This window comes from Sciurus vulgaris, assembly GCF_902686455.1.
Source record: "Sciurus vulgaris genome assembly, chromosome: 15".
Taxonomy (NCBI): domain Eukaryota; kingdom Metazoa; phylum Chordata; class Mammalia; order Rodentia; family Sciuridae; genus Sciurus; species Sciurus vulgaris.
Genome location: NC_136476.1, coordinates 53,076,285 through 53,102,882, shown reverse-complemented (window position 1 = coordinate 53,102,882; position 26,598 = coordinate 53,076,285). Strand labels below are relative to the sequence as shown.

Here is a 26,598-nt window from a genome sequence, read left to right as displayed (position 1 = left end):
CTGATCATGATGTGAAACACTTCCCTCTACCACTTACCTCTGCCATGATGTTCTGCCTCACCTTGAGCCCTGAAGAATGGAGCTTGCTATCTATGGATTGAACCCTCTGAAACTGTGAGCCCTCAAATAAACCATTCCTCTACAGTTGTTCTGGTCAGGTGCTTTAGTCACAGCAGCAAAAAACCTGACTAAAACTCTAGTCTAGGGACTATGCTATGCTCTAAGCCTTTTACTGAAAGGGAACCAGATGGAATGATAGAAACCTCATGGATATAACATGGACCTGGTGACCTCAGAGAACATTTCTCCCGACACCTTGGCTCTATGGAAAATCATTTAATCCTCATTCATGTTCCTCATTTCCAGAAGCCCCTTCCAACCCATCCTAGCAGAGTGAGGTGTGTCCTAGCTCTATTGCCTGTTTCAGTGTCTTCTGGACTCCACTAAGTCTGTCCTGAATCCCAGTTATTTGTGCTCAAGCATCCTAGTAACATGTCTATCCATGTTGAGTGTTGAAAGAACAAAATTTCTGATACAGAAACAGACACCAAAGTCACACATCCTCACTCTTACAACTCATTTGGCCACATCATTCTCAACTAGTTGTCCCAAGGAAGAGATGTGAGTGCAGGAAGAGAAAATAAAGGAAAATTTTCCTGGCATTTGAGAATAAAAGCATAGTCCCTAAAGGGAACAGAAAAGACTTAAGGCACAGATAAAAGATTTGGGGAAAAACATGACAAATAACAATAAGGCTTCCCCCGTTCCCTTCAGATTAACAAATGGAGAAAGGAAGAGAGGGAAAAACAGAATGAAGTAATACCATAAAAAGGTACCAAAAGGGAGGGGCCCTGAGCCAAACCCCTAGGAAGGTCTGTAGGATTTAAAAAATGTAGCAATTCATGCCTTGTTTTTCAAGTAAAACTCAGAACAGGACCACACAGTAGAAATGACTTCCTGGTGTCCACATAGCCAAGGCCTTAGACAATCTTGCGGGTCTTTTTGCATGTGGCACAGAACTTCAAACCAGAAGGATTACATAGATGGGAACAAGATATCTCCCTCATCCAGATGGCCTCCCTGGAATGCTAACTGGGAACCAAATGGGATGATGGAAATCTCAGGGAATGGGTGAATTATGGACTCTGGAGGCCAGAGAGAATGCTCCTTCAACATCAGTATCATGGCATTTTGTAAGACCCTCAGAACTCAGCTATGACCCTGATGAGAAGAAATCCCAATTGGCCAAAGATTATTTCTGGCACTCAGAAAAAAAATGGAGGCTCAAAATTGAAGTGACACTCTTGTGATATTTCTCGTACATCTGAATTTTGTACCTGTTATTTAATTTCCTAGTACCTCCACTTCCTTCCTCTGGGTGTGGGCTTATCATGAAGGAGGTCTGTTTCACTAATTCAAGCATCTCAGCATACACAAGTACATGCACACTCATGTGATGACATATACACACACCCCTCTCAGCTATGCAGAATAGGTCCCACAGGAATTGAGAAGTAGGCACCAGGAACTGCTTAGGAATAAACACAGGGACCAGATGAGGGGGATGCAGGAGTGTATGTGATAGGGCAGAAGCCTCAGACAGTATCTCCCAGCAGTTCCTTTAGGCTGGGCTCCCATTGCCACTTCTATTTCCTTAGGGCCCTTCTTCTTCTCTTCACCCAGGGGGAAAAAGGCAGCACAGAATCAGCACATACTTCATTGCAGACACTCCAGATACCACCTGCATCAACTCAGGATGCCAACCACCCAACCCCGGTTCCAGCTCTATCTGTCCTACAATCCTCCCTACCCAGCACAGCACAGCACAGATGCTGCTTCTGGAAAAGACGGCTGAGGCCAGAGTTACTGAGTCTTGGGAAAATCTTAAGATTCAGTTTCTCCAAGATGGACTCCATTACCTCTGGAATAATGCCACATTCCTAATAGAATGGTGTCTCCCTAAGAAGTAAATTTTTATGTCTATAGGAGGGCTCCATAACCTAGAGGCTCCATGCCCCTAGGAGGAACTCCTTGGTCCTGAGGGGGCTCTTTGCTCTGCATAGCTCCAGTCCTTAAGAAGAATTCCATGGTTGCAGAACTCCAAGCCCTCAGGAAGTTCCCCATGTCCTGGGAAGGGTTCCAGGTCCCTGAAAGAGTCTAATGTCCTTGAGAAACGTTCCATGTCCTCAAGAAATACCACTTGTCTCTTGTCTCCAAGAGGGCTCCACACCCCCAGGAAGAACCCTAGGAAGGGTTCATATCCCAGGGGCCTGGCCCAAAGCCCCTCTCAGCTGGCACAGATGCTGCTGACGGTGGTCCCTCCTGAGCCCACAAGGCCCAGTTCCTCTTGCTCATTGATGCACAGTTGGTATCCACAGCCTCTGGCCCGGGCTCCAGATGGGACCCGGCGGTCAGTCTTGGCACGAGGAGGCAGTAAGAAACCCACGCTGCCAGCGATGAGCATATGCCAAATGCTATGAATGTAGAAGTAGTTGTCCCGGGTCTCCACAAAAGCATAGAGAAGGACAGCACTGCCTGCAATAAGGCTGCCTGGGCACAAGTAGAAAAGCCAGCGGCGCCACGTGGGTGGGTAGCAGTGCCTGCGGCGGACACTGCGTACTGTCTGGGGGAGGCAGAGAAGTGGGGCTCAGAAATGCAAGGTCCTGGAACCTGAGCCAAAGTCAGTCACTCTCAGGCTTCCCATGAGCCCTAGCTATGACCTAAAGTCACCTGCCAAGACTATTAGCACTATTAGCACAATTAGCAGCAGGTGATGACAAGAGTTCAAGCCCACCTTAAACTGGGAGCAGATAGCCAGGGCCTTGCATCCAAGTCTTCCTCCCTTGCCTCCCAACACACACAGCCCTCCCAGGCCTTACCCAGGCTGTGGCCAAGATTCCCAGAGCGAAGAGACTGGGTCCAAGTAGGTTCCAGAGTCCATGTCGGTCAAGCTGCAGAGCCATGGACAGCAGCATAGCCCCCAATAAATACAGCACCTAAGGAAAGAGGACTCCAGGGCTGGGCTAGTGCCAGGTAATAGCACTCTAGGGGCTGGGCCAGGATGGTCAGAGGCACTTGGAAAAGCCCCCAGGGAGAAGGTGGGAGTGGGTTTCAAGTAGATTTTGGCTATGGTTGCCCCCAGGGCCCAATCCAAACTGACCTGCTTTACCACAGGCTGTAACCGAGCCATGGCAATGACAGTGACCCACACAGACATTAGAGAGCCCAGGAAATCACAGAACTGCAGCACATCGTAGTCCATGATGCAGAAAACCACAATGCCTGGCTGGTCACAGGCATGATAGAACTGGAGAAAGAAATGACAGGTGTTAAAGGAACTTAGGGCCAAGATCTAGGTCTATAAAACTAGAGAAAGAGGCCACAGGGGTGGTGTGATGCTGTCAGAGAAGCAGCAGTTAGAGGCCACAGGTGAGAACTAGGAAATGCCCAGCTCCCCACTTCTGAGAAGAATGTGGTAAGGAGGCCAGATCTGCTTCATAAGCTATAAGAATCCGGCAGTTTTGACCTTGGTCCTTGCTTTCCAAATCTTTCCACTTCCGGAATGTGCTGTGGAGAGTGCCAGGACAGGAGTGGGGGAGCACACATCTCTCAAAATGAGATCAATCCCTTCCCCCTCTAATTGCCATCCCTGGCCCAAGCTTTGAGTGTAGCTCTGGCCTCTTGGAAAGCGTAGACCCCTAAAGTTCCTTAAATGTCCCAATTTCTCCTGACAGGTCAGATTATGAAACAGGCTTCATTCAAGGCTTGCACACACTGGCCTCCTTCATCCCCTCCCACCCAGGGCCAAGGGGAGCACAGTAAGCAAAAGGGGGAGCACAGTAGGCAGAAAGGCAGTCACTGAGGCCATGGAGAACAACACAGCACTTCACACCACAGGGAACAATATGGGAAAGGGAGAGCATCCACCTCTCCCATGCTGTGGAAAATTAATGTTTGACTATGCCTAAGATTTGTTTACTTTTCAAATCTTTCTTTCTCTTATACATGCTGATTAATTATTGATTAATTTTATTCCTAAATAAATCAACATTTTGGTCTTTTTCTATTTTGGCTATAAAATATTGGTTATTCTCTGCTTTTAAGACTAGATTGCAAGCACTACAGCCCACCAAATTACCCAAACTGTTTCACATTTTGGAGTTTGGTGTTTGTTTGTTTTTTTCCCCCAAACTTTTTTTTTTTTACATTTCAGGCTTTACTAAGCATTTGCTCCATATACCTGACTTTTAAGTATATAGAAAAGAATGTCCCAAAGTATCTGGAAGAGAAACTTGTAATGAATCATTTGATCAAAATAAGAGAAGATACATATAGTAGGAAAAAAAGACAAAGTGGAATTACCAAATAGTGAAGACACATTAAGAGCTTTCTCTAGAAATTTCTCTGCACTGAAAAAAAGAGTGGGGAGAGTGCAGATATTGTCTTTGGAGTAGAGACGTTTTAGGGAAATCATCTCATTGATATTCTGTAACTGGTTATTCTCCAACTACACTAAAAAGTCATAGGGATTGTTTAAGTTTGTGGAAAATCCACAGGGATAGAGTTAAATTAAATTGCCATGTGAAGGAACTGTTCCATTGAAATGTGAGGGTTTATTTTTTAATTTGTTTTTTTTTGTCAACAGCAATAAAATGAAAGGGTAGAAACGACACAGAAAAACAGGAATTTTTAAAAATTCCCTTACAAACTGGATTCTATTAATATAATTCTAATCCAAATTGATGACTTCCTCAGCTTTGGATACTATCTATGAAAAAATTTGCACGTTTTTATTTCATAATTGGTACAATTATACATTATAATGGAATTCACTGTGACATATTCACACATGCACATAACATAATTCGGTATATCTAATTCCCCAGTGTCTTCCCTTTCACACCCCTCTCCCTTTTTCTCTAGTTTCCCACCTATTTTCAAGAGATTCGTGCTGCACCTACCCCCCCCTTTTGTGTGTGTGTGTGTGTGTGTGTGTGTGTGTGTGTGTGTGTGTGTGTGTTCCTGGGGATTGAACCCAGGGCCTTGTGCAAGGCAAACACTCTACCAACTGAGCTATATCCCCAGCCCTGTGACCCCGCTTTTTTCCCTTTGTTCTCTCTAGTGTCCACATATCAGAGCAAATATACAACCCTTGATTTTCTGAGTCAAACTTATTTCACTTAACATAATGTTCTGTCTCAGGTAATTTGGGAAAATGATCCTAAATTCTTTTTTCTGTACAATTTGACATTTCTATAATATAGTTCATCTGATGCTCCAAAATAGGGTATCCAGGTATCATACATATCATACAAACACTGGGATACTTACACTCAGGATATACTATAACCTAACTGTCACTCTCTTATTTTTTGTTTCCTAAATCCATTTTCTCTTGGTAACATTTTTGGGATTTTACTAAGGGCCACTGAGAATTACACATGACAGGTTGAGGAACAGAAGAGGTAATGAGAGGGTAGGCTTGCTGCCAGGATGTCAGCAATCAGCAAGGAACGTTGCACAGTCTTGGACGTGGGCTCTAACTAGGCCTTTTGGGATCTGATTAAAAAGAGCACCATGAAGGATCTGTGGCTTGGACTGTATGGGTTAGCATTGCACAAATGCAATGTTGGGTATCTTCTTCCTGAAGTTTGTATATTTGGTTTCGTTATATCATTTAAGAATTGGCTGGGGATGTGGTGCAGCGATATAGTACTCACCTAGCAAGTATGTAGTACTGGGTTCAATCCCCAGCACTGAAAAAAAAAATTAAAAGAAAAAAAAACTATCACAAGAATGTGGAGAGAACTACTTATCTAAGGTCATATGTTTTCTACATATGTCAGGACATCAGAACAACTGAAGTCAGATTATAAATTTATGAAAAATTTCACTGCTCTACATGTGAGGGGAACAAGATAGAGTAAGGGACATGGAGTCAGGGTGAATGAGAATCTAAGCTCTACCATTCACCTTCTCTCTTAGACAAAGTATATAACTTTCCTTCATCTGTAAAAAATTAAAATTAAAAAGTAATAAAAAGCTGGGGATATAGCTCAGTTGGTCGAGTGCTTGCCTCACAAGCACAGGCCCTGGGTTCTAATCCCCAGCACCAAATAAATAAATAAATAAATAAATAAATAAATAAAAGAAAGGCCCTATCTAATATATAGTTCTACTGTGAGGATTAAATAAGCAGCGTCCAACACAGCACATATTCAGTAGCTGTCATTCTGCTGTTATCATTATCTAAACCATTTGGCTACATACAAAATCAACTGAAGTTTGTGGCCTGTTTATTCCCGCATATTTTATATCTGTGAACTCTTGAATTATAAAACCTGCTCTCTGCGCCTATGCCCTGGATAGTAACCCATGTACCAATCCCAGGAGTACAGTGTCCTAGATTTTAAGACAGGGCACCTGACTGTCATCTACTGTCCTGGTACTCTCAACTGCAATAGTCATGCTGCAGAATGAAACAACTCTACACTACATAAAGAATGAGAAAGGAGAAAAACCAGGGAAACTGCCCTGGAAACTGGATGACCAGAAGCTCTAATTTTGGCCAATGTAACACAAAAACAGGAGTCACAGCAGGACTCCAGCCAACACCAAAAGCCAGAAACCTTACTCTCTTGCTTCTTGCCTGATTTGAGAAAGTGGGAGCTCTCTTGGAGCTGCCAGGCACTTGAGGCTCCTCCAAATCAATATGCCATTGTATCCAGAAAAGGAGAGGTTAGCCAGCCTAGAACACTCTGGAGCCAATGCCCAGGATGCTTGTGCCAAAGCCAGGGGAGTGAATATGCTCTCCCCACATGATCCAGGTTCCTGACACACTGAAAAACTCATACTAGTTGTAAATCACATTCCACTTGCATGTAGCCAAGAGTGGGCTGGTGGAACAGTTGCTGCTACAGGATTTGGTGAGCAACAGTATGGAGAGCATCTGGCATAAAAAAGGGAGACAGTGTCTAATATAAAAATAGAGTGAGGCTCCATCAGAGCAGGCCTGGAAAGGGGCCCAGCCAAGCAAAACTGGATTATGTTCTTCTCTTGCAGCTTAGGGTCAAGGTCTGTCTGTGCAGCTTGGAGTAGTCCATGCTTCCTTATGTGAGGACCAGCATGGGGGGGGTGAGGAGGTGTGACCCTCAGTTTCAGCACACTGGTCCTCTACTTTCTCCCAGATGACAAGGAAGATTTTGTAATGTAGACACATGTTTGATCTAGTATTGCTGGACACCAGGGAGGCACCAGTGGTTTTTGTGGTATCTTTGTTGCCAAGACATGTGGATAGTCTGAACCCCTCTAAGATTTCTGCAGTACTCATGGGCAGGCACTCGATGTCATAAGTTGCCAAGAACAGATGAGATGACAAGATCCTTGGGTGCAGGATCTTGGTAGGGCAGAATGCCTACTTGGGGGAAAAAATCACATTAGTAGATTCACTTCTCTATCTTTCCTGAGAATATCTGAAAATTTTGTTTGTGATATGAACCTTTATGGTCAAGGAGGAGTGGGAAAACTCAGGGAAAGAACTGTGGAGATCTCCTTATTGAGAATGGAGGGGCTTCACACTACAAATCTTGCCAGGTATGGTGGCATACACCTGTAACACCCCAAGACTCAAAAGGCTGAGGTGGGAGGATTACTTGAGCTCAGGGGTTCCAGACCAGCCTGGGTAGTGGAGAGAGACCCCATCTTGAAACAACAACAAAATTCTACAATCTACATCAAACTGTACTCTGTTGAGCTAAGATTTTAGTTCACATCACCATGTCCCATGATGCTTCAGGACCAACTATCTGAGAGCCAGGCTTTTCTACCCATTGTCCAATAGGGAGAGCTCCTCTGCCTTCCAAAAGTTCCCTTGAGAAGTCAAAGTCATGGTGACAATGTGGGGGACACACCTTCATATCCAACAAATGAACATGCTAAAGATACAGAAATTCCCCAGGATGATGGAGAACATGAGCACAAAGGAGCTAGTGCTCTCACCAAGGAAGAATGTGATGGTGAAGACTCTATGCAGAGATGTGGGTCAAAGTGTAGATTTCCTGTCCCCACCCAGAGGAGATCACAGGGAAGGTGTAGACACAGTTCTGTAGTGTGGGACAGTCTCCTGGCCAGTGCAATGAGTAAAGGTGTCCTCAGCCCTCCAGGTGGACAGAGTATGGGGCAGCCAGAGTCCCACCACTGTTATATTCAGTTGCAAACAGCTTTGTTCATTTACCCCAAGGTCTTTACCAAAATTTTCACTTTCTGTGCACGCCATGGGAGGTTGAGAGACTGCTGCAGAAGCCATACTGAAGGAATAGGCATCCCCAGCATGTGGAGAACATGATTAACATGCACCACTGTGGACAAGGACATGGTGAAGAGAAAGATACACCACATACCGTTGAGAAGAACATGGTGAAGGCATAGACGGCAGCTTCCAGCACATACCGACTCCGAATGGCTAGGACCACAGGTGGCAAAAACATGAGGTTGCTCAGGCAGAGTAGGAGCGTGGACAGCAGCTGGAATCCATAGGTGAGTGCATCAGCACTGTCGGTACAGCCCCAGCCCCGCCATCCTGTGGGTGGAAAGGGCACAGGGTAGAGGACAGGAGGTATCCACTGGTTCAGCAGATACTTCTGCAGGCCCCTATAGAGTCCCACTCCCATGCCAGGGCTCAGCATTTCCCCCTTCCAGGGTACCCCCCAGGGTCAGGAAGGCCGGCATGCCCACTCCCTTGCCAGCTTGCTCACCAGCCTTGCACTCGCAGGCTGCATATAGATAGTTATGCGTGCGCAGCAGCTTGCACTGGCCATAGGGTCCACAGTCATCCACACACGGGGACAAGAAAGTGCGCAGCCGCACTTCAGCAGTTGCGTTGTGACACTGCACAAACCTATACACACAATGGCTGTTACCTGAAGCCCTGATTTTCCCCCACCCCACCCCACTCCACGTTGCACTGCTCACCGAGGCCCCACGCCACACAAGGAGCGGAGAGACAAGAACCAGGTCCCTGTCTGTGGAAATGGGATACGTAGCCTGGCTACTCTGGAGGTGGCACTGACTGAGAGGAGGAAGCCGGCCAGGGACTCTGAAGAGGGAAAGGAGAAGGAAGAAGGGAGGGGCCATGAGAAATAGAGAGGAGCAATCAGCCTGGGTCAGGACCCAGGAACTTTCTACCCACCTTTACCCCTGCCCAGAGACCCTGTCCTTCCTCCACACCGTCTCCCACCAAGCCCAGACATCAGCCTCCTCTCCTTCCCTACTCCTCATCCCACCTTTGGAACAGGTCACTGCAGCATCCCCCAGGCTCAAGGGCACCTCGTGAGTCAGGCATCCAAACACTGTCACATTTTCTTGGCGCACAGAGCTCTGGAGGGACAGGTATTGAGATGAGGCTGTCAGACTCTTCAGAAGGGTCCACCACCTCCCACCAGACTCCTCCACCAGCCACCCCTCCAGCCCTCACTGGGCAGTCCATTCCTCCAGGCACTCTGCATGCCACACGTGCTCACTCAGTTCCATCCTGAGAACCCAAAGACTAGATCCTCCACAGCAACAACCTCTCGAAGCTGAGAGGCCAAGGCCCCATTCTGAATCTTCCATTCAAAAGAGAACACTGCCTCTTTTTCAAGCCTATCTAGTTTACAAGGGGGATAAGACAACTGCTGCCAGATATAGAAACTGTTGCAAATGAAGGTAACTTAAGGTTCTCAGTCATTTTGGCCTGGGCCTGAAGGCAGGAGGTATGAGAAAAATCTCACGCCTCCTTAGGTGAAATGATCCCAAGTCCTGAATGGTGGTAATATAATGCTTGAGAGATTAAACTGGAAATGAGATCAGATAACCACAGGAGTAACATAAGGGATTATCCACAAGAAAAAAAGTAACAGGCAAGTGGCACCCCCATGTAATCCCAGCTATTCAGGAGGTTGAGGCAGTTGGATCATGTGTTCAAGGCCAGCCTTAGCAACTTAGCAAGACCCTGTCCCAAAATAAAAATTAAAAAAAAAAAAAAAAGCAATAGGATGCCATAAACTCACTTTGATCAAGAAAGATTGGGGTAGGGGCTGGGGATATAGCTCAGTTGGTAGAGTGCCTGCCTTGCAAGCACAAGGCCCTGGGTTCAATCCCCAGCATTGAAAAAAAAAAAAAAAAAAAAAAGAGAGAGAGAGTGAGAGAAAATACTGGGGGAATAAGTTGACCAAATGGTGTGCATGTGAAAATATGTCACCATGAATCCCTCTCCTATAAAAATTAACTATAAATTATAATTCATAATGGTTGTACAGAAATGTAGCTATGGTTGTGCTTAACAAACATCAAATAAACTAGCCTCTATCATGGGCCAATAAGAGTAAAAAAAATAAAGAAAATAGGAATTTCTTCAGATTGAAGAACCAACTCTGTCCAGATGAACAGGACTACCAAAAAAATTCTGGGACATGTCCCATAAAAAGCCACATTCAAGCCATACAGCAGACCTCAGATTGGCTGATGGGAAGTGGTCCCTACCCTCAGAGTTGGAGCATAGTAGAGTTAAAAGGATCCCTAGCCATGGAACAATACACAAGTTACTAGATCAAAGTCAAGCTGAAGATAGCCTATAATGGTCAAACACAGGACTCTGCCCTCATTGCAGTCTTATTCAATGCTGACAATAATAACTCAGAGGTACAGAAGGCTTGCTTGACAAGTCTATGAACTATACAAAGCAGAAAAGGCCCACAGCCCAAATCAATACTAGGCAGTGCCTCAAGAATGGTCATAAATTCTTCTACTTGGGTTAAAAAATTCACTTGAGAAGTACAAAATGGGAATCGGCAGCAGTTCACAGGCTCAAGACACCAAAATGTATATGCCCCTTGATTAGAACTTGACAAAGCAGCTAATGAAGAGAAGGGTAAGGTGGATATCTACCAAAAAATTAAACAAAATGTCTTCCCCTATTGTCCAAAGTTTTTATGTGATCCTGTGCTTTTAGAATAAGAAAATAAAAGTATACAAGGGTTCTGAAGAAAATAAAAAGGAAGTAAAGGAAAAAGATCTAAAAATTTTAGTTCACCGTAAGCCCCAGATGATCCCACAGTGTAATGCAGCAACACATGGAAGTCACGACCTCAGGCTTCACAAAAGCAACGTCTGCCTGCCGCCCTGGTCAGACCACCTCAGATCATTTATTTCAGAGACTAGATGACCAGTAGAAGTATGACCAGAGGAGAAGTGGGCAGATGGAGAGAGGTCTGAACACCAGAGGACCAAGACCCCTAGGTTGTTTCAAGTTTTGGAAATCGAGGGGAAACATTGGAGGGCTGTTCAAATACAACAGGGAAATAATGAATGCACCTCACCAAGATCAGTTGTTAGTAATAGGGAACACTGTGCAGGGAGAGAGGGGCATAGAACGCAATACTTTCTGCTTACTCTATAAACTAAAACTGCTCTAAAAAGTAGTCTATTGATTTGATTTGATTTGATTTTTTTATTTTTTTTTTATTTATTTTTTTTTTTTGGTATCAGGGATTGAACCACTGAGCCACATCCCCAGCCCTATTTTATTTAGACACAGGGTCTCACTAAGTTGCTTAGCGCCTCACTTTTGCTGAGGCTGGCTTTGAACTCAGGATCCTCCTGCCTCAACCTCCCGAGCTGCTGGGATTACAGGCATGTGCCACCACACTTGGCACATCTATTAATTTTTTTAAAAGGACAGAGATAGATTAACTGACTATGACTTCTGGGCAAAATAAAGATCAGTAAGTAAAAAAGTTCTTGCAGGCAGATTTTGATGGAATGTCAGAAATACCATCTCCAAATGGAGCTAAAAAAGGACTCCCTGGCCACAAGAAATGCGGAGCCCTCTTTACAGAAAATATGCAAGAAAAAGTGAACAATTACCATTGGGAGAGGCCTTTGCGTAGGCAGTCGGCCTACAAAAGTGGAAACACTCACCACTCTGAGTTGCCCTGGCTGACCCAGCCTCTTCTTGGCACAGTGAATACTCAAAGTATGCTTTCTGACCAGAACTGGTCTGAGACATGTTCCCTTAATATGGGAGCATGGTCTCAATGGATAGGTGGAAGTGACCCATCCTATAACTTAGGTGGAAGCAGTTTGGACTGGCTTTTTTGAGGAAGCAAGGCCCCTCACATCACTGACACCTTCCCCTTCAACTCCTCCACAGGATAACCACCCCCTTCTACACAAAGTACCGCATTGAGTTGGAGCTCCAAACTGAGGACGCCTCCACTGTCCAGAACTGGCAACAGCCTCAGTGCAAACACAGCTGGGCGCTGAGGTGGAAGAGCCACACTGGGTCCAAAGAAGATGTAGAAATGGACAGAGAAGGTGTCCAGCTCATTGCGCAGAGTTGGGCGCACTGGCCAGCAGTGCTCAGGTGGAGATGTGGCCCCAGGGCCCTCCGCAGGAGTCCCCAGGGATGGTGGCTCTGGAGGAAGTGGTTGGTTTCCCAGTGATTGGGGCATGTTCATAGCAGCTCCAGGGACCAGGGCACGGGACAGGCTGGGCTGTGGGCACTCTGTAAAGCAGAAGAAACAAGAGCTGGGACCTTTATAGCCCTACAGCCACAACACAAACCAGAACTGAGCCAGATGAGAACTATCAACAGATATGAGGGGTAAGAACTAGAATGTGTTATCCCTTGGGAGTGTGGAGGCATCCAGGTTACAGGACAGGGTCCAGGGATTTCCCAGTGGACACAGCGACATCATGTTGGAGGGAATCGAGGTCATTGGTCCCTCCTCAAGGGCAGTGAAACACTATTGAAACAGGTAACTAAGTATGACAGGTTGATTCACTGAATTGCATGGACTTTGGCAATGATAGTATCCCAGAAGTCCTAGTAGTCCCTGCCTACTCCAGGAAATTGAAAGAGGGTTTAAATCAAGAAAAATAAAGAGTCTTTAGTAGTCCCAAGTCAGGTGCAAGACAATGATCTGAATGCCATTAATGACTTGGAGGCCCAAGTTGTAGGGACTTCAGGAAATGTGAAGAAGCCTGGGTGGGGTAGGGGAGATTGTAGGGATATGGCAGAGGGTCACTGAATGCAGTCATCCAAGTCACTTCCCAGTCATGGATGTTTGTTCAGGCTGGGTGGCTGGGGCAGACGTGAGGGTTCTGACCTTGAAGCCGCACACATAGCTGGAAGCGGATGGTCCTGCCAGGGCCCCGGGATGGTGTCTCCACACGCACGTAGACCCAGTGCCCCCACGGGGGCAGTGCCAGCTCCAGCTGGCATACTGAGGCACCTCCACAGGCCACGGAGCTTGAGTTGTGCAAGGGTGGGGCCTTGGGACGTAGGCGCAGTGTCAGAGGGCAGGCAGACACCCCTCGGCCCCCCACACACACCAGCTGCGCTGAAACCCTGTAAGTGAAGCTGGGCACAAAGACCCTGGGCAGAGGAGAGGTTGGGGGCAAGAAAGGACAGAGAGGTGAGAGGGACACCAGAAGGAGGGAAACATGAGGAAGAAGGGAGCAGGGAGTGGGTAGGGGACACAGGAGAACAGGTGGCCTTTTCAGGTCTTGCCCTCTGTGCTAGGAGAGAGGAGGCAGGAATCCAAACCACCCTGGGGGTTCTGGGTCACCCAGCCATCCAGTTTGGCCAGAGGGAGAACAGGAACAGGCAGGTGGCTGAGAAACCAAAACAACCCTGCCATCTGTTTAAGACCCAACAAGGAAAAGAAAAGAGGTCAGGATGGGGAATATCTGACTTACTTATACAGGGCTGAGCGATTGTGGGGAGACAGAGTTTGCTCTGAGGGTCGGCCAGGAACCAGTACAGCTACATCCAGCAAACGCCGGACAATCAGCTGCGGCTGAAGGAGGTACTGACACTCATCCTGGAGACCCTGAGACAAAAGCAAGGGTGGTGGGAGCAGGAGAGACAGCAGGGGTGCTAGTAAACTGAATCTAATAGAATCTGCTACATAGGTTGGAGAGAACCCTCCCTGCCTAGCTCCCCTCCCCTAGTCACCTGCTCCCAGGGCTCTGACTATGGTCTTTCTAAGCTCTGGGTCCTTCTTGCCTGAGCAGTCATTTCTGATTTCCTCTGTCCTACCTAGGTCTTCAAGGTCTGCTGTGATCCTCAGCACTGAAAGGTTTGAGGACTCAAGCCCAAACCCACCCAATAATCAGGCCCTGCTTGCCACTTCTCCCAATGCAGCAGTCCCATGACACTGTGATTTCAAACCACACCATTGCCCCACCAGAACACTGGCTCTCTTGGCAACAGGGGTGCATCGCGGAGGGGGGCTCATTCAAGGCTTCCTGTCCTACTCCCACCAACACCAACACCAATCTGAATTTTTCATTACCTTTATGTCCCAGCTTGCCCCCTCCCTTGTCTAGTCTCTGCTTCATCACTTCCAGTGAGGACCACTCATCACCTCCCAGGCAACCTCCAGACTCTTAGCAACTTGAAAAAAGAACCTTTTCTTTCGTTATTTTAGTTCCTTCAGACCTAAGGCCAAATGTAGTATACACAATTCACAATAATTGTCTGTTTAATAAATGAATCAATAGTGAAGCATCCTGGCTCAGGGCAGCTCTAATCTTTATAAAGTCAAAACCAGTCATCTTTGACTCCCCTTCCCACCTCTCTGCCCTGGAGACCCATACTTACACCTGTTCCCTTGGCCTATTTCTTCTGACACTAGAGGACAACAACCACATCTCCCCCAGCTTCTCCTGTCCTAGACAAACTCCCTATCCCCTTCTTCTCTACTGCACTGATAACACCCCAACCTACTGAGTCCCATCACTCTTCAGTAAGCACACTCCCATTTGTTAAGGTTCTTCTTCTCCAGCATTTTCAGCTATATAATCCCTAAAAACCTAACTTTTAAGGGACAGAGGGGTCTCCTAATTTGTTTCCTATAATCTTCTGGACAAATGGCCTTCTGCAGGCCTAAGAAAGTAGAGACCATGACTCACTTAAGTGGTTATTCTGACCAGGACATACCTCCAAATCTTGTTCTGAAGTAAAATTGCCAGGCCCTGACATCCCACTGAGTTTCATGCCATGGAATAAGCCAATCAATAAACTGACTCCCTGCCAAGCTCCATGAGGCTGGAAGGAGACCTTGATAAATGTCAGTCAGAAGATCTCACTATCCTCTTCCTGGAATTTTTCTGTGTCTTTTCATCATGGCATTCCCAGTGCCTAGCATGGAATCTGGCACACACAGGTGCTGGAAAAAATAACCATCAAGTTGAAGTATGAGTGTCAAAAGAGGGTTCGGTTCCTTCAGAGAGCCACTGAACCAACCTCGTTGCTCAGAAACTTCTATCTCTGATATACAAAGCAGATGTTCATCATCTATGGTGCCAAACCCTAAGGATCAGAAATACTCCCAACAAGGCATTTCAGTGACCCCTCCTAAGTTGGGAACCACCATAATAATCTTGCAGTGAGTCTCGAGGGTGGGGCTCATGCTCAGAAGGTAGCCCATTTCCTTGCTTAACAGTCCAGGGAAAGAAACACTGCTACATAGTTTGTTTGCTATTTGCTGTTGGCTTCAGTAAAGGATCAAATGACATGACCTCTCTAATTAAAATGGGTTCCTTCCTTCGACTGTACAACATGTACATCCAGCCCCTTCCCTCAACATGGAATAGAGACTACAGAAGGTACAGGGCAGAGAAAGGGCCCAGAAGTCAGGTCCTCAAGAACTGCCAAGGCAGAAACCATGTAAGAGAATTCAAATTAAATCAATAGACCAAGCCAACATCAGCAGCTATGGAAGGACCAGGTCCAAAGCAAAGAAGCTCAAAAAATCAGAGAGCCCTGAGTTAGAAGTAGATGGAAAACAATCTGAAAGATCCTAATGTGGAAGATAAGGTAGATGGATTCTAGAATGTCCTTTATGGGTGAGCTGTGTTTCTTTAAAAGATGGAAGATACCCAAAGAAACTTGGCCTTCTCTGTGGAACTAGCCGATTACCTGGCCCAGCTCCCTTGCCCACAGTTGTCAGCACCAATCAACAGAGAAGTAAATGATGGCCAGAGAGACTGCAGGAGGCAGAAGCGGAAGCTGGGAAATCATTTAGGAATTTACCATGGTGACCGAGGAGAAAGCTAAGAGAAGGTAGACTAAGAATGGAAATGGAGAAAAATGGAAATGGAACACTTCAGAGGTTGACAAGACTCTTTCTTTGTGGATTGGTTGTTGGGGAAAATAGGAATCAAGGTTGAGACCTAAATTGGGGGCTTGACTAATTAGTGGATGACAGTGTTTACTAAAAAGATAGCTAGAGAAAGAGGAGGCTTAGACTAGGGGAAGTAAAATGGGAATAAAAGAGATTTTTACCTTTAACTTTGCTTTGATTTGTACACACTAAGCTTGAAACATCTCTTAGACATCCAATTGCAGATGTCAAATAAGCAGTTTGATATTGATTTTGAGATTCAAGGAAATTAGGACTGGCTGCCTACTCTTATAAGGTATTAACTCATAGATTATATTTAAAACAATTGTGCTGGAAACACCAAGCAAAAGAATGAAAAAATAAAAAGCAGTTGTTTAGGACCAATCATCAGGTCACTACAGCACATACAGACCAAGCAGAGAAGCAGCCAGGAAAGGGAGGAGTGGGGGGTGGGCAAGAGGAGAACCAGGACAGTGCTATAAAGTCACAAAGGTCAAGAGGATAAAGTGCTTCAAGAAGGAAAGAATAATATATGAAACTAGTTAATAACTAGTTACAAGTTAACTCTGGGGAGAGAAATTGGGAACTGGGAGGAGAAAAAGGGAGACTTACTTTTCACTGAACGCCTTTTGTACCATTTTGAATGTTGCACCAGGTGCATATATTACCTATTTGAAATATAAATACAATAACTTAGAAAGAGGAGGAAAATGACAAGGGTACTATCAGCAAACTTGAACCACTTTAGGTGAGATATTAGAGTCATGCTCAGTCCTAGTTAGTGGTGAACAGGTTCTTTTCCTCTAAAAAATCTGCTTCTTTGTTTTCTTTTTGGTTGTTTTCTTTATTTTACCTTTTATTTACTTTCAAATTTTAGACCTAGAAGAAGGTTTTGAGGAGAAACTGTGCCCCTCCATTTGAGAGAACTTTCTCCTTATGAAGCATCCTTGTGAGCCATTTGGGTGCCAAAGGCCAACCTCTCAGAGCAGGCTGGCAACTAAGCACTGTAGAATGAACACATACTCCAAGTCAGGAAAGGCAAGGAGATGGAGGACAATAGGGCAAGACAGAAGTGGTTGATAGGAAGAAGGGAACAAGGGAAGGAGAAGAAATGAAGTCAGTTTGGGAAACTATGAGTTTAGAAGGTGGCAGAAGGGCAAAAAATTTTCCAAGGCCCCACCATGGATTAGACTCTGTGCTGGGTGCTAGTAATGTAGAGTAAATAATGCATATACAGGACTAACAGAGTATGCAACTGGAGCTCAGGAGAGCAGCCTATACCAGATAAGTCACTGCTCTCTTACAACCTTTCCAGACTCCTTGACACTCTCAGGGTACAGTTCAAACTTCTAAGCCCTTCAAGATATGGCTTCCATTTACCCCTCTACCTCCTTCACCCACCCCAATACCCAGCCCACAGTGAACTACTCCACTCCCTACTACCTGGAATACCTTCCTCGCCTCCTCATCCTCAGGACTTACTTCCTAACACTTGCCAGATACCACCTCCATCATACTACCAAACTGAATTAGCCATTTCTCCTTTGTCCTCTTAAAACATTCCTGTATCTCTCCAATATACATCTCCTTTACCCCAGTGTTCCTAGCATCCAACTCCAAGTCTAGCACAAGCAGGTGCAAAAGGACTAAAGGATAAAGGAGATCTGAGCTTATCCCCAGAGTTGAGGAATACCCTAGAAACAACACTGTCTTTTCATTGTTGGAACTCTTTAGCTCTCACCTAAGGCTATTTCTGATCCCACATAACTTCCTGTGTTTGACAAGCCTCACAGGAAGTCAGAACAACCATGATACAAGGAGGACACAAGTGGAGAAGATGGAGGAATGTTCTGGGCATAAATCCACAGGTTTAAGTCTGGAAAATTGGCCAGGGTATGGAGAACTTAAGGATTCTGAGAGACCCATATAAGATTCCAGGTAGCAATCAAATTCTTAGAAGGATCACACACAACCAACCTCTAGAGCAGGACTGGCTAAAAAGCTACATTGTCATGGTGTCTACACCTTATGTCACTTCATGGGCAAGACAGAGCTGTGCCCTTTCCCCTGACTCATACTACAGCCCTGGGAGCTCTACTAGCTGGGTTAAATAGAAGTAAATGAGCATGGCAGACCTGGTTCTTTTCTTATCACCCAAATCCCTTTAATCTGGACACTTTGAATCATGCTTTAGGTTCAGAGCAGCCTTTCTCTGTACTACTATCTCTGATTCCCCAATTTCCCAATCTGGCAGCAATAAGCAACCCTGTCTACCTCTAATGAGGCCTCAGCTACCCAGTCAAGGCCTAAGCCCCAGGTTTCTCCTGCTCACTTAGAAAGATTATGGATAACTAGAAGGGATAGAAGATTCTCCGTCTGTTCTCGAAAAGCAAGTCAAGGATTAGAGTTGGAATCAGGAGAGGCTCTTTGAGATTTGGCCAAAGACCCATGAAGAATTCCTCCCTAGTTCTAAGAAAACAAGGCTACCTAGAGCCCAGAGCATTTTCCAGGTGAGCTTCCAGCATGAACTCATCCAGAGAGCTCCCAGGCTCTCTTCTACATCACTCTCAGGAAAAACAGACCTATTACTGAGGCTTCCAGAGGCTACCTCAGCCCTAGTTCTATGACTCTGCCAACAGCAGAATCAGTATACTTGTCCCTGTGCAATTCGCAGCTCATTCAAAGGCATTATTAGCACGTGCTCTTAATGCTGGACTCCAGCAGGAGGTGGAGAGGTAATCTGACACACAATCACTGTCTTTTTCCTCAAGAAACTTATCCTGGAGAGATATATCCAAGTCAAATCTTGACCTGGGTGGGAATTTCTGCCCCTCTCAATTATCAATGACCAAATCCAATCAGCTTTCTTGTTTGATAATGTCCTATCTTTAAATCTTTGCTCTGTTCCAGCTCTGTTCTTTACACTTAATAACAGCCCTATACATATGGCCATCCCACTCTGACAATAGCCAGTTCATCATGCCCTTTCTCTCCTCCAACAAATAGGAGCAGGAAACGCAGCTCTCCTTACTACTGGAGGAAGCCCAGCCTAACTCATGAGTGTGGCAGGAAAACATTGTGACATTTCCTTCTTCTCCCAACCAGAGAAACATCCTGATCTTTGAACCTGCCCTTCAGACTTTAATAATCTCTGCTTTGTAAAATCAGTGCTGATATTTAAATGAAAGGGAGGCAACAGTCAGAATGGACATCAGTTACCCAAAGCCTCCTTTTAACAGAAGAGGGCTTCTCTTATGGTTTCCATAGGGTGAGGAGAGCTGTCTAAAACTATGATGGATGAGCAACGTACTCCCACTTGTTCTAGAGATTGGGCTGTGACCTAAGAGAGACTTCAGGGCTCTTACTAACCAGATTGTAAATAACATCAAGTGCTGAGTTTGTGCAGCAGATTTGACCAGTCCCTGGTTGGCTTCTGGTCACCCTGATTAACCCTCGTACCTTCCAAAAGGAAGGGACACTACACCCCAGTGCCACCACCTCTGATTCCAGACTATGGAGTTTCCCTTCAGCTTTCCTAGAACCACTATGTCTCCCTAAGGCTCCCAAGTTTTGTCCTACAGACTATCTCACCAACTGACCTGCTGGCCTGTAGCCATGCCCCAGCCCAACCACACTTGTGCTACTGCCCATCTTGACTAAGGTTAGTGTGACAGGAGCCCGTGCAGGGAATTCAGCAGAGATGGAGAGGCAGATCTGATCCCTCCTACCCTGAGCAATATAAACCTACCTTGACAGAGATGTGGCCATGGGCCTGGGGAAGGTGGGCAGCCAAGAACCAGTCCCCAGGTAAGGGGCTGCTGACGTTAAAGATGCCTGAGGTGCGGTTGGGCAGTGTCCAGCTGAGGGTCAGTGAGAAAACCCCAGGCACAGCTGTGTCCCCTGGGAAGTGTGTGTGCAGGGGATTAATGACAGGAGGTGCCCCGGACCGGAAATACCTGGGGGACAAGAATTAGGAGAGAAGGAAAGCAGGCAATGGGAGAGGGGACAGGAAATGGGGGAAAGAAAGGAGAACTGTCACTCATTATCAGAAAAACAAGTGGATACCCTATACTGACACATACAATAAAGAGGTTCCAGGTCAGGGGTTCAGGCTATTAGGAGAAAAGAGTCTGCTCAGTTGCTTACACTATCATACAGTAGTCAGGAAGTGTTCAGATGACAGAGTTCATGGCCCTCAGTCACACTCCAAATGGATAAAGGTCAAGGTCAGGGTCAGGAGATCCTTTTATATACTCATAAAGATTTAGAAGCGGGGAAGTGGGGGCAACTCAGATACTTACACAGTCACACTTTGATCTGGGCAGTGATCTCCAAAGGTTCCCCCCTGCTCCTTGAATATGATGAGGTTCCAAACAGCCAGGAATGTGTCTTCAGGAACGTGGAAGTGGAAGAGCTCAGTGCTGGCAAAGGAGCGGAAAGGACTCAGCTTGCGAGGTGAGCAGGTGGAGTAATCAGTCAGGAAAAGGCCTCCTGGGAAGTAAAAGAAAGAGAAAGGAGCAGGATAGGACAGAGGGCATTTCCATTAGGCAAGAGGCATGTCACTCTCCTTCACCATAATACCAACTCAACAAGTGCTCTGCTCTAAGCCAGGAACTAGGTCTCACACTACTCTAGTAAGAATTTGGTATAATCCTTATAGGAACCTTGTTAAGAAAGAAAAAAAAAAAAAAAAAAAGGAAAGAGAAAAAATATCTTATTTTACAGATAAGGAAACTAAGGCTCAAACCTAGGCCAAACTGAGGATTAAAAACCAGGCCCAGGTTGGGGTTGTGGCTCAGTGGTAGAGTGCTTGCCTAGCATGTGTGAGGCACTGGGTTCGATCCTCAGCACCACACATAAATAAATACATAAAGGTCCATCAACAACTAAAAAATATTTTTAAAAAAAGACTTCCAAAAAAAAAAAAAAAAGCCAGGCCCCTATATATAACCTTACAGCTGCCCCCTTACTTAGGAGCCATTGTTCTCTTCTTTCCAAACCTAACAAAACAGAAGTATGGAAGGAGTGCGTGTATGTGTGTATGTGCGTGCGTGCGTGTGCGTGTGCGTGTGCGTGTGCGTGTGTGTGTGTGTGTGTGTGTGTGTGTGTTGGCATGGGCTCTTAAGCCACTAAGCAGGCTAGAACTCCACCTGTGGGGCTTGGGAGTCAGCATAGAACTGTGTAACTTCCTTGTTTATTTTCTGCCCCTTTCTGTTCCCTGGTGGTTAAGAGGAGTAAAATCCCTCAGAATCTTCACAAGAGCCGTCTGTATACTAGCTCAGAGCAGGAGAAGGGAGGGGAAGGTGTGGTGAGGCTACAAGGGGGCCTGCTTGGGTGGCAGAGGCAAGAACAGGAGCTGGCAGACCACCAGCAGAGTGCCCAGGAAAAGAGAGTCATCAGATCCTCTAGGGTCAGAATAAGCAGTCAGGGGTGTTTACCCTGAGGGAGGCCCTGTGAGGCAGTCATTTGGTGACCCAGTGGAATCTCAAACCACTTGGGAATATTCAGAGCAGATCAGGCTAGGAGGTGGGGAGGAAGTGGTCATCTCTAGCTGAAATGCTGAGATACCTGATCATAGTTGCCAGGAGCAGAGCCAAGGTGAGCAAGAAAGTGGTGTCAGCACCATCTAGGCCAAAACATGGGGACTAGGACTGCCGTGGTGGTGAAGGTAACCCAGCAGTATATCTGGATAGAAAAAGAGGGTTCTAACCAGACACAGTGGTGCACACCTGTAATCCCAGAAGCTTAGGAGGCTGAGGCAAGAGGATTGTGAGTTCAAAGCCAGCCTCAGCAACAGCAAGGCACCTAGAAACTCAGTGAGACCTTGTCTCTAAATAAAATACAAAATAAGGCTGGGGATGTGGCTCAGTGGTCAAGTGTCCCTGAGTTCAATCCCTGGTACTCCCTGACCACCACCAAAAAAAAAAAAAAAGAAAGAAAGAAAGAAAGAAAAAGAGGGTGCTAAAAGATAGGCAAGGTATTCCAGAGTAAAGTTCTAGGGACTCTGACTGCTCTGGAGACTTTAGACCAGCCCCATAAAAGCCCATGAGCATGTCTTAATGACAGGTGAGAAGGTGGGGAAGTCAAGCATTTTCAGAACAGAACAGGGATTAGAGATGTGGAGACTCGGGAATGGAGTTTTTAGGCAAGCAGGAAATACCTTCAGGGCTTACCTAGTCTGATGGTCTCCCTCTCTAAAATGAGAGACACAAACTCCCAAAATGAAGTGTTTGAAGTAACAAAGAAAGAGAAATCTAGAAAATGGTGGCTACTGAAGGAAGGTACATGGGTAAAGGTTGGCCCCACTAAATTGAGGCAACTTTAAGAGTCATAGACACTCCAGAGAGCTTACCTATATAGGTGGAGGTAATTGCTCTAAATTGGTCTGTGCTCATCCTCAAAGGCCTTGGTTACACCCAAGGACTACTCTTTCCAATTCCAAGTATATGATCAGTCTCAACTGCTAGCAAAGGTCTGCCACATTGCAAGCTGAGCACTGCCCAGGAACCCAGAGAGACTCACAGAACAGCACTAAGGCAGTAATGGAGATAGTTCAAGAGGTATAAAAGATAATGAGACCAACTGATGGGGAAGGCAGGTTTTCTAGGAGCCCTCGCTGTGACAACTGAGAGGCAGAAGGCCCAGAGCTGAACAGTCTGGATACTGTTGTTACAAAAAATAAGAGCTCTGGAGCACCCTCTGCTGGGTTTAGGGAAGGGCTGCTCCTGCTCAAAACTGGTAGCAGGGAGGGGTCATCTCACCAGCCTTTGCTACTGTTAGGAGACATGTGGTCAGTCCCTCAGAGAGCTAGTGTAAACAGCAGCTAATGACTTTTAGCAAACATGGATAGGCGAGCACGAAGAGTCCTGGGATTCAAAGGACCTTAGCATGGCCTGAAGAACTGGGGAACTAGTAAGCCATCCCCAAAGTGACTAGGGGCTACGGAAGTCACAGAATAGGCTGGTAGTGAAAAGAGTGAGCAACAGCTGAAAATTCTGGGAGGAATCTTGAAGAAGTTCTGGGACACATGCTTGAGAAAGGGTTCACAGCTCCATTCACCCCAAGAGGAAGCATAAGCAAGGCACTAGCCAAGCTCAGATGATCTTGTCCTAGTATCAGTACTTTTATGATGAAGCTAGGGGGATTCACCAATACCAACCCCTACACGCATGCACATATGTGCACATGCATGTGTATACACACATACATGCACACACACACACATCAAGGCTGACCCTGCTCCTGACAGCTCTAGGTACAACAAAATGGAATTTCTTTTTTATATTTATATTATATGCTTATATACATAAATAAACATATGTGCTGGAAATTGAACCCAGGGTACTCTACCACTGAGCTACATTCCCAGCCCTTTTGGGACATTTTGAGACAGGATCCCTCTAAGTTGCTGAGGCTGACCTCAAACTTGCAATCCTCCTGTCCCAGCCTCCCAAGTCACTAAAACTACAGACATGTGCCACCATACACGCCCAAAAGATCATATCTCAAAATGATAAGGCATGCCCAGGTTATCAACCACACTCAGTTAAACCCAAGGAACAACCCAAAAATCAGAGATAGGACTAGGAGACCCAGGAAGTAACTTTCACTCCTAAAATGAGATTGAAGTCAACAACAAGCATTTGTGTAGTCCTGTACTATGATGATCCTATGACACCACCAGACTCTCTTCAAACAAAATCCATCACCACCACTAGGTCATAGAGCACCCCTGAGTGCCAGGCCACAGTTGCCAAGGCACTAGCTAATAACAGCACTAAGGGAAGGCTTACCTGCTGTTGGACCTATGTGGCATTTTTCTCCAGCTTCATTATAATTCTCCCCAAAGCAGTGAACCTGTTTCTGGGCAATCAAAATTTTATCTACAACTTTCAGGTCTGTACACTCTGTGGCTCACAGTCACCCTCCTCCCCTAGCCAGCTCAGTGCTTGTTCAAAGGGCTCATGAACAAAAAAACCCTGGTGGTAGGGATGGAAGCTATTAGGACATTTTTAATAGCTAACCAGTATGGATTCCCTCACCAAAACTGAAAATCTGACTGGTTGCTGCCTCTGCCAAGTGCCCAACTTGCCAATCACAGCAATCAACACTGAACCCCATCCCCCTCAATGGTTCCTTCCTTTCAGGAGACAGGCTAGAGACCAGTGGATTACTTCTCTATCTTGTGAACACTGCCTTCAACCTAGGAACCACCTACTTCTGACGGTAACACTTCAGTGATCATACTGTACAAGAAGCAGGGAGAGCTGAAGAGGTTTGTGCATGGACAAGTCCCCTCACCCTCACACAAAAACACAGGCATTCAGAGGATACATGGATTACATGTACCCCACAAAAACATGTGACTATACTCATCAATGCACAAACATGTACACACACTACACATACCAACATTCTCACAGATGCCTCAGTTAACACACAGCATGTATGTGCCCAGGCATCTGTGCAGGGTCTGTGACCTTTGGTTGCATTGATTTTCTCAGGCCTGTACACTAAACTAGACCCACGGAGCTCAATGAAACCCATCCCTATCCCCAGCTGTTGTTAGCTATTACTGCCAAAGACTCCACCAGGCACATCTCCATATCATCTAGAGTGCCAACCAGCAGAGGTAGCTAGGAGCTGAGGCCATGAAGATTAGTCATTTCATAATGGGGTCATTGATATGGTAAATCCCCTAGGCCAGGACACCTTCTTCCCCCCTCATTCTACCCACTAAGAAGATGGACCTCTTAATAGCAAAGTTACTTCCTGGGCTAGATGGTGGCTCCAGGTTGACAGTCGGTAAATAAGAAACAGTTCATGGATAAAGCCCCTTTGTGGGCAGACTGGGGAGAAGAAAGGTTATGCTTTGAACCTTTCCTTACTTGGTCTGGCTTCCTGTTCAGTATATATTGCAATGGGGTGGGAGTGGGGAACCACTAGTAAGGACAAGATTTAGGAAACCTTTTTCTAGCCCCAGCACTGCCATTTATAAATGATATGATCTTGAACAAACTGCTCCTTCACTAAGCCTCAGTTTCCCCGTATGTAAAATGGCCTCTGGGTTTCAATCACGCTCTAAAAATATCAGGAATTATTCCTAGGCAAATCAAGCTTATTTGGAAAAAGACTCACAAGAAGAAAGCTCATTATACTGGCAACTAGTCTATGTTCATCTGTTACATGTTGTCTTCAATACTCAACACTGAATGCATATCCAATATCCCAAAGGTTTAGGCCATATATTCTCAGAGTGGACTAGAGGCATCTGGTATGGATCTATGTCTTCACCTATCAAACTTTGAGAGAAAGAGGAGCAAAGCACTCAAGACTTCCCTGGGAAAGGCAGAATCAAGTGGGGTCAAGATGGATACCGGCAGAGAAAACCTTGAAGTCTCTGTCCTACGGACTTTTAGCCACTAGCTGAGTCTCAAACCCAGGACCACTCTTGCCACTGCCAATTCCTCTGTTGTGTGAACCTCTCTCTTCCCAATTTCTCCCCACTTCTTCCCCAGTGATCTAGTTCCCCAGGTCCTACCTCTCCTGAATCTCCCAGCCCACCCATCCCTGCTGGAACCCCATCCTTGCCTCAATTTTTCCTGCTTCTGCACTCACCAGCCCCTGGACCAAGGACAGAGAACAGCAACAGCAGCAATAGGGCTGGCGGCGGCTGGAGCCCAGACCTGAGTCGGGGCTGGGAGAGGGGCAGAGTATGAGAGGGGCGGGGGACCAGCGGGAGAGACTTGGGTAAACACAGAGATGAGGGCAAAGGCTGAGGTAATGGATTGGGCTGGGCTGAGCACTGGGGCTTGAATAAGGACAGGAGGTGTGATGGAAGATGGGACTGTGATGGGGACCGGAGCAAGGGCCGAGGTTGGGCGAGGGACTTAAGCGAACGCTGGGAATGGGGTGGGGGCAGAGGTTGGGCTGGAATTTGTGACAGGGAGTGGAATAAGAGCCGAGGCGGGGATGGGAGCCAGGCCAGGGGCAAGGACTGGGACTGGAGCGGGACCCTGGACTGGGACCCGGACTTTGGCCTTCGCTGGGACCCAGGCCCGGGCTGGGACAGATTTGGGAAACGGGGAGAGGGCGGGACCGGAGGCCAAGGCTGGGATTGGGATAGGATGAGGGGCCGGGACAAGGGCTGGGCCATGGCCCGGGGCGGGGGCGGGGCGGGAAGGCCAACGCGGGGCGCTCGCAGAGCTGACCCGCGGCTCCGCTCCCCACCCCCTAGGGGTGGCCTCCGGTGTCCTCGCGGGCCCGGGGCCGGGGTCTGGGACCTGGGTAGGAGTTCAGGCCTGGGCGACTCCGGGCTGCGCTGAACCGGCGATTACCAGGCCCCGCGGCGGCGGCCTTGGCCTGACGTCGTATGACGCTCCGCCCACGTCCTAGTCCGATTGGTCCCTCTCGGGAAAGCCCGCCCCCT

At 46.6% G+C, this 26,598-nt stretch overlaps 1 protein-coding gene across 5 annotated transcripts; it reads right to left on the bottom strand.

Moving 5' to 3' along the window:
- Positions 1 to 1,556: 1,556 nt before the first annotated feature.
- On the bottom strand, positions 1,557 to 26,546 carry TMEM8B (transmembrane protein 8B). 5 transcript variants are annotated; one of them, XM_079113523.1, is made up of 14 exons: positions 26,381 to 26,424; positions 25,788 to 25,866; positions 20,471 to 20,660; positions 19,918 to 20,125; positions 13,738 to 13,871; positions 13,146 to 13,414; positions 12,216 to 12,541; positions 9,282 to 9,375; positions 8,971 to 9,094; positions 8,754 to 8,896; positions 8,400 to 8,578; positions 3,161 to 3,307; positions 2,880 to 2,996; positions 1,557 to 2,619 (listed from the first exon to the last, which is right to left on the bottom strand). In XM_079113523.1, the coding sequence occupies exons 7-14, from the start codon at positions 12,492 to 12,494 to the stop codon at positions 2,245 to 2,247; spliced, it is 1,458 nt and encodes a 485-aa protein (XP_078969649.1). In that variant the 5' UTR covers positions 12,495 to 12,541; positions 13,146 to 13,414; positions 13,738 to 13,871; positions 19,918 to 20,125; positions 20,471 to 20,660; positions 25,788 to 25,866; positions 26,381 to 26,424; the 3' UTR covers positions 1,557 to 2,244. The 5 variants fall into 5 exon arrangements, with proteins under 5 accessions (XP_078969649.1, XP_078969646.1, XP_078969647.1 ...); XM_079113520.1 differs by having other exon boundaries at positions 25,788 to 26,546; XM_079113521.1 differs by having other exon boundaries at positions 1,557 to 2,623; positions 25,788 to 26,545.
- Between the last annotated feature and the right edge of the window lie 52 nt (positions 26,547 to 26,598).